The 8,074-nt window shown below is 44.8% G+C and overlaps 1 protein-coding gene across 1 annotated transcript; it reads left to right on the top strand.

Moving 5' to 3' along the window:
• Window positions 1-389: 389 nt before the first annotated feature.
• On the top strand, window positions 390-7,697 carry LOC147085074 (NACHT, LRR and PYD domains-containing protein 3-like). The gene is made up of 4 exons (XM_085979422.1): window positions 390-539; window positions 621-686; window positions 2,039-2,063; window positions 5,843-7,697. The coding sequence occupies exons 1-4, from the start codon at window positions 410-412 to the stop codon at window positions 7,695-7,697; spliced, it is 2,076 nt and encodes a 691-aa protein (XP_085835548.1). The 5' UTR covers window positions 390-409.
• The last annotated feature ends 377 nt before the right edge of the window (window positions 7,698-8,074 follow it).

Here is an 8,074-nt window from a genome sequence, read left to right as displayed (position 1 = left end):
TCATATTATCAATCAGGAATCTGATGTCATGTTGGACACTGAGGGAGAGAGAGAACTAATCCCATTAAACCTATTGCTGATACTCAGTGATTCCTCACTCTCCTAGAACAAGATTTCTGATTTCTTTTTTCCTTCTATCTTATTTATTTCCCGTGAATGAGTGAATCAAGATGTTTACAGAAAATTCAGCCCGTGTTCAGAATGGACCAGTACCCGTCCCAGTGATTACTTTCTGTGCTCAAAACAATGGGGAGATCCCATCACTGTGTAGATCCTTTCCTTCTCGTTAAAAGTATTCATCTTCCACTCCGCTGCTCAATACATTCATTATTATTCTTTACAGAAAATCACTGAGCTCACAGAGAAGGGAAACCGGGCCAACAGTTCCAAACTTCTCCTAAATCTGGTGATGGAGAAAGGCTCTGGGGCCCGAAGGGTGATGTGGGAATCCTTTGTGAAAATGCGCCACAGATTACCAAAGCTGAACAATATACTGAAAGAAATAGAGGAACATGGTACGGTAAAATCACACATGGAATGCAAATTCAGATTCAAACACTGCAGAGTTTACTATAATATCACACAGATCTGATTTCATGAAAGTTCATTGATTTCAACAGGTTGTGACACATTTGTTTACATGAACATTGCACAAGGTTTATCCGAAGTACCCAGTCACCTGAAAGGTAAGTGAGAAAAGGGAAATTTCAACGTTTATTTCACAGGAGAATCAGAATGTTTGACTGTGTCCGTTTGTGAGAGGTTGTCAGAATCTGGCAGTCAGAGGAACAAAGGCTGGAGATACAGCATTAAACATCATTTGGATTCGTGATTAATCCACAAAAGATCTGCATAGGTTCAATTTACATTTAACACCGATTTTGGAATTATTGGCAAATTTACAGGTCTTCTATTCTCCAGTTAATCCAACTGCACATTGCAAACACGTGACAGGATCCTGATACACTGTGAAACCCCATACACACCTGGCAGGATCCTGATACACTGAAACCCCATACACACCTGGCAGGATCCTAATACACTGTGAAACCCCATACGCACCTGGCAGGATCCTGATACACTGTGAAACCCCATACACACCTGGCAGGATCCTGATACACTGTGAAACCCCATCCACACCTGGCAGGATCCTGATACACTGTGAAACCCCATCCACACCTGGCAGGATCCTGATACACTGTGAAACCCCATACACACCTGGCAGGATCCTGATACACTGTGAAACTCCATAGAACACCTGGCAGGATCCTGATACACTGTGAAACCCCAAACACACCTGGCAGGATCCTGATACACTGTGAAACCCCATACACACCTGGCAGAATTCTGATACACTGTGAAACCCCATACACACCTGGCAGGATCCTGTTATAATGTGAAACCCCATACACACCTGGCAGGATCCTGATACACTGTGAAACACCATACACACCTGGCAGGATCCTGTTATAATGTGAAACCACATGCACACCTGGCAGGATCCTGATACACTGAAACCCCATACACACCTGGCAGGATCCTGATACACTGTGAAGACCCATACGCTCCTGGCAGGATCCTGATGCACTGTGGAACCCCATACACAACTGGCAGGATCCTGATACACTGTGAAATCCCGTACAAACCTGTCAGGATCCTGATACACTGTGAATCCCCATACACACCTGGCAGGACCCTGATTCACTGTGAAACCCCATACACAGCTGGCAGGACCCTGATTCACTGTGAAACCCCATACACACCTGGCAGGTTCCTGATACACTTTGAAACCCCATACACACCTGGCAGGATCCTGGTACACTGTGAAACCCCATACACACCTGGCAGGATCCTGATACACTGTGAAAATCCATAAACATCTGGCAGGATCCTGAAACACTGTGAAATGCCATACACATCTGTCAGGATCCTGATAAACTGTGAAAACCCATAAACACCTGGCAGGATCATTATACACTGCGAATCAACATACACAACTGGCAGGATCCTGGTAACTGTGAAATCCCATACAAACCAGGCAGGTTCACGAAACAGCATCAAAGGTGCGTTGACAGTTGCCCACAAAGATTTGACCGTCTTTAGACTTGCTGCCACGAGTTGTATTTTCCAGTGTAGTGCCCTCTACAGGGTATCTGTGGACTGTGAGCAGGGGAAGAAACAGCGCGGCTCTTCAGCCAGTCACAGGGAAGGATCCTCACTGAGACACAGATTCCAAACCAGGAATCATAAAACAGGAAATATAAATTACATTTATATCAAGTAGAGCAAATGAAATAAAGTTTGAGCAATGTACATGGGATTAAGGAAGAGAGATAAAGGAGACAAGCAGACAATGTAAATATGCACATATTAAATCTGTAACATTAATTTTCTTCTGTTGGTGTGAGACTCCACACATATATATTAATATTTTTCAGGGCCAGAGAGATTGTTCAGCAGTAATTATCACTTATTAGGCCGTTAAAAATCTCACTTAATCCTGAATGCCCTAGCCCTAACTTTTTCAGCAGTCTTCAGTGTGGAATTAATGGGTAAGTGCCCCAAGTTTACGCCGTTGCAGTGATTTCAATGCCGACTATCGGTGAGGACTGCAACAGCGCCTCTTCTGGGAGAGGAGGGTATCTCTGACAGCAATTACTGGATTTCCGTGTTTAACCACACATGTGAGACACAAGAAGTTGCTGTCAATTTTATCCAGTAATAACGGCGAGCGCTGACAGTCTCCCCATTATTATTACAGCAAAATCCAGGCCAATGTTCAAGCTGATTAGGTTATTAAGTAGCTTCGCAATTGCAGTGAAAGAGCGAACATTATTCTACTCAAAGAATAGTCCTTCAATTCCCGAGTCTATTTAGACCCAATGTAATGACTAACGGAAATATGTTAGTTCCCAAACCTGCAGTATAGGAAACTAAGACCAACATTAAACAACAGAGTATGATTATTGGTAGAACATTTCAAATGAACTGTCAATGTTTTCTGCACTAACATTACACTGAGTGAAGTGGGCTATAGTTCTATTTCTGTTTCTAATCAGTGATATGACAGGATTGTTATAAAACACATTCAATAAACCTATGTAGAAAACTGCTGAAAAAATGATCGCAATTTCTGATAAACAATGGCCCTGAATTTCCGATCGGAGGCTTCCTGCCTGCGGATGCCTCAGATCGGAAAAAATCTACGAACCTAACTGTTGGTTCCATAGACCCTGAGGCTGGGCCTCTCCGGGTCTGCGCCGGGCCTCTCCGGGTCCGCGCCGGGTCTGCCCCGGGCCTCTCTGGGTCCACGCTGGTAGAGGCCCCCGTATCCCAGGGGCGCATGTGGTTCGCACACCACTGGGATCACGTGGGCTAGTTGAACAAATTAAAGAACGGGATCCCCCTTAATACTTTTGACAGGTCTGTACACACAGAATTGAGTCAGAGTTATACAGCACAGAAAGAGGCCCATCGTGTCTGCGCTGGCCGTCAAACCCTGTCTATTCAAATCCCATTGTCCAGCACTTGGACTGTAGCCTTGTATGCTATGGCGTTATCAAATTTATTTTTTCTATTTTTCAACATTCTTAAGCTGATAAAAGCAGGCCTTACACCTGCTTTTACCAGGCATAGGTATTCCATGGCCTTTCAGCGGGCGGAAGTTGTGCAAAAAGCGCATCTCTCCACCCGCAGAGGCAATTTTCCTTGGCAGGCGGACCTTGACAGATCGCCAGTGCCGGTTTTCAGCACATGCGCTTCTATTGCCTGAAACCGACACTTGCGTGATGCCTATGGGTGCGTACACACCTCGTAAGCAACCGTAGGGGCCGGAAAATCCAGCCCATTATAACAGGAGAATGATTAGGTGCAGAAAATGTGTATTTGAACCAAAATAAGCCTGTCCCTGTTGTAGAGATGACCCACTTACCCCTCCTCCCTGTGTATCTACACAATCTCATTCAATTGTCCCTACCCCGTCTAACGTGGCCCACCCGATGAATTACACTATGGGTGACAAAAATACCCTGAGTTACCCTCTTACTTTCAATTCACTCCGTTGTTAATTATTTTGCTAATTGTGAGCCTGCTTCCTGCATTCATTTTGTGAAATCCATTAAAGCATTTCAATACCGAAGTCTCCTGACCAAACAAAACTCATCAAACCCAGTAACCCTTCTTACAGCCTAAACTCTGAATACTTTCAATCACCTTTCTCAGTGCACACAATACATCGGATAACCTGCACAATTTATGAAACAATAGCAATCTACCTGCGGCCTATTCACAGTCGGTCCCTCTCTCAGTCACAGAATACCCCAGATAACCTGCCCAAACCCTGAGACATTTGCAGTGAGCCTTTTGTTATGGGAGGGAAATGATAAGGATGCTAATTCCTGAGCTCAGCGTCCTGGCAGCTGAAGCACAGCCGGCAATGATGGAACAATGTAAACCTGGTATGTGAAAGGGGCATGAATTGCAGGCGCACAGTTACCTCGGTGGATTGTGTGGCTGGAGGAGGTTACAGAGATAACGAGGGGGCTCGGACATGGAGGAATTCGAAAATAAGAATGAGAATGTTTAAGTCCAGACGTTGCCTGACCAGGAGCCAATGTAGCCCATGGGTAAACAGGATTGATGCGAATTCGGATATGGGCACCAGAGTTTCAAATGAGCTTATTTATGGAGGGTGTAAGGTGGGAGGCCAGCCAGGAGACCATTGGAATAATCGAGTCCGGAAGTAACGAGGAGCATGGATGAGTGCTGCAGCAGCAGCTGAGCGAAGGCAAGGGTGGAGATTGAGGATATGGCAGAGGTGGAAGTAGGCAAACTTTGTGATGGTGAGGATATGGGGTCGGAAGCTCAGTTAATGGTTCAATAGAATGCCGAGTGGAACATCCATCCATTCACAGTCTGTCCCACTCCCAATTCACACAATCCCCCAGATAACTTGCCCAAGGTCTGATACAATAACAGTGGGACACTTGACCACTCACAGTCTGTCCCACTCCCAATTCACACAATGACCCAGATAACCTGCCCAAGGTCTGATACAGTAACAGTGGAAGACTGGGCCATTCACAATCTGTCCCACTCCCAATTCACACAATGTCCCAGATAACCTGCCCAAGGTCTGATGCAATAACAGTGGGCACTTGACCATTCACAGTCTTTCCCACTCCCAATTCACACAATACCACAGATAATCTGCCCAAGGTCTGATACAATAACTGTGGGACATCCATCCATTCAGTCTGTCCCATTCCCAATTCAAACAATGCCCTAGATAACCTGCCCAATGACTGATACAGTAACAGTGGGACACTTGACCAGTCATAGTCTGTCCCACTCCCAATTCACACAATGCCCCAGATAACCTGCCCAAGGTCTGATACAGTAACAGTGGGACACTTGACCATTCATAGTCTGTCCCACTCCCAATTCACACAATGCCCCAGATAACCTGCCCAAGGTCTGATACAATAACAGTTGGACACTTGACCATTCACAGTCTGTCTCTCTCCCAATTCACACAATGCCCCAGATAACCTGCCCAAGGTCTCATACAGAAGCAGTGGGACAATTGACCATTCACAGTCTGTCCCACTCCCAATTCACACAATGCCCCAGATAGCCTGCCCAAGGTCTGGTACAATAAAAGTGGTACATTTGACCATTCGTACTCTGTCCATATCCCAGTAATATCCTGTGCCCTATTTCCCAGTAAATATTAGAATCACGTGAGGATTTGAAACAGTTCTCAGCGACTAACTGAGTTTTAATTTCTACACGCACCTCTATCGAAATTGCCAATTGAATCTTGCATTATTTTACTTAATAGTGAAATGGTATTGAAAAGTTATTTTTATGTCAATACAAATAATACTGAGAACCATTTTATGTCTGTTCTAATCGGAGATGTTCAGCAGAAGCACAAGGAAACACTCCGGGTACAAACTGAAAAACTGAGAGTGAACACTATCCTAATAAGGGAGAAGGTTAAGATTTTCCAGCTGGTTGATCGATACGCTGAGCTAACGGTAATTTCTACTGTTCGAGATCGGACACTTGTAGAACATGAACTGCTGGCAAGAGGCCGAGACCATGAAGAGTGGAGAGAGAAACACCTCCGGGGAGTGCTGGAAAAAATCCGAACTGATCAATTGTTCCAGAGCTGTTTTTCTCAGAGTGGAGGTTTGTTTCCGAAAATCAAGGGGAACGTCCGGCAATCCAAGTCTGCGAGTTCAGCAGCAGTGAGCGGAGTCCCGGGAATTGGAAAAACAACAATGGTACAAAAGATTGTCCATGACTGGGCCACTGGGAAAATATACCCACACTTTCAATTTGTTTTCAGTTTTAAATTCCGGGATTTGAACGCCATTAACTGTAGAATAAATCTGAGGAATTTCATACTGGATCTGTATCCTTACTTTGGGAATATTCTGGGAGAGCTCTGGAAGAACCCAGAGGGATTGCTATTTATATTCGATGGTTTGGATGAATTCAATGACAGCATCGATTTTGCTGACAATCGGAGAAATACAGAACCTCAGCACAGGTGCACAGATCCTGAAGACTGGTGTGAAGTGTCTGACATTGTGTACAGTTTAATACAGCACAAGCTGCTCCCAGGATGTTCAGTGCTAGTGACCAGCCGCCCCACTGCATTACATTTATTGGAAATGGCTGAGATCGGTGTCTGGGCTGAAATCCTGGGATTTGTTGGTGAAGAACGGAAGGAATATTTCAACAAGTTTTTTGAAGATCAGATGGTGGCAGCAGCTGTTTTCAAACACGTGGAGGAGAACAAGATCCTGTACACCATGTGCTACAACCCTTCCTACTGCTGGATCCTCGGTCTGTCACTGGGCCCCTTCTTTACACAAAGAGACAGGAATCAGAAGCAAGTTCCCAAGACAATCACCCAACTATATTCCTACTATATTTACAACATTCTTAAAAACCATGGCCGAGAGATTGAAAGCTCCCGTGATGTGTTACTGAAGATTGGTGAGATGGCCTTCACAGGAGTCTCCGAGAAGAAGATTGTGTTTGGAAATGGAGATTTGATCAAGTACAATCTACAACCTTCCCAGTTCCTGTCTGGGTTCATGATGGAACTTTTGGAGAGAGATGGATCTGCCCAGAGCGCGGTGTACACATTCCCGCACCTCACCATCCAAGAGTTTGTAGCCGCACTCGCACAATTCCTGACTCCAGATCCCGGGGACATCCTGAAACTCCTCAGAGAAGCCCACAGCAAGGAAGATGGGCGATTTGAGATATTTCTCCATTTTGTTGCTGGTCTCTCCTCCCCACAGGCAGCTCGGCCCCTGGAGGAGTTTCTGGGTCCATTTCTTCATCAAACCACCTGCCGAGTGATTGATTGGGTGAAGGAGAAGATTGAAGGGCAGATTGGAAACACAACGAGTGAAACTGGTAAAGGGAAACTCCTGAATATATTCCACTACCTGTTTGAGTCTCAGAATAAAGCACTGGCTCAGACCACAGTGGGATCTGTGAAAACACTTACATTTAGTGGATTGCCATTGACTCCGATTGACTGTGCAGTCCTGTCTCATGTCATTGGACTCTGTGATACGATAAAAGAACTCGGTCTAGAGAACTGCAACATTCTGTGTGAAGGACTCCAGCGGCTGGGCCCCGTGCTGCACAAATGCCGGGTGTTGAGGTAACAGTTTATTTGTCTCTAACTGTTGGGTGAATTGTAGAACAGTCAGGCATTGTGTTGCTGCTCCGTAATGTAGGGAAACAAACAGTTCAGTTAAACCAGAGAGAAGCGGATTCAACACAAATATGACCAATAATAAGAGGATCGGTCAGTAATTCCCTAAGGACTGGAGAATCTAAAATGGATCCTTGTGAACAAGTAGGGATCAGCAGATACAGGTCACTGAGAGTCTGATAATTTAATTACAATAAATAATATTTAATAAGGCTGGACAGCGGAATGTAAACATAAAATATAAACAGTCAGTAAAGATAAAATTAATTTTAAATGTTTTCCACATCCACCATATCAACTGGAAACAGGAGAGAAACCCGAGTTTAA

This window comes from Somniosus microcephalus, unplaced genomic scaffold (genome assembly GCF_052327205.1).
Source record: "Somniosus microcephalus isolate GS21.2 unplaced genomic scaffold, FLI_Smic_1.0 unresolved_chr9, whole genome shotgun sequence".
Taxonomy (NCBI): Eukaryota; Metazoa; Chordata; class Chondrichthyes; order Squaliformes; family Somniosidae; genus Somniosus; species Somniosus microcephalus.
Note: the sequence above shows the minus strand (reverse complement) of the source record. Positions and strands in the feature narration are given on the sequence as shown.

Coding starts and splice junctions, on each gene's coding strand:
- LOC147085074 (XM_085979422.1), top strand. CDS start 410: ATGGAGAAAGGCTCTGGGGCCCGAAGGGTGATGTGGGAATCCTTTGTG. Junction 540..620: donor GGTAAAATCACACATGGAAT/GCAAATTCAGAT, acceptor TGATTTCAACAG/GTTGTGACACATTTGTTTAC. Junction 687..2,038: donor AGTACCCAGTCACCTGAAAG/GTAAGTGAGAAA, acceptor CATACAAACCAG/GCAGGTTCACGAAACAGCAT.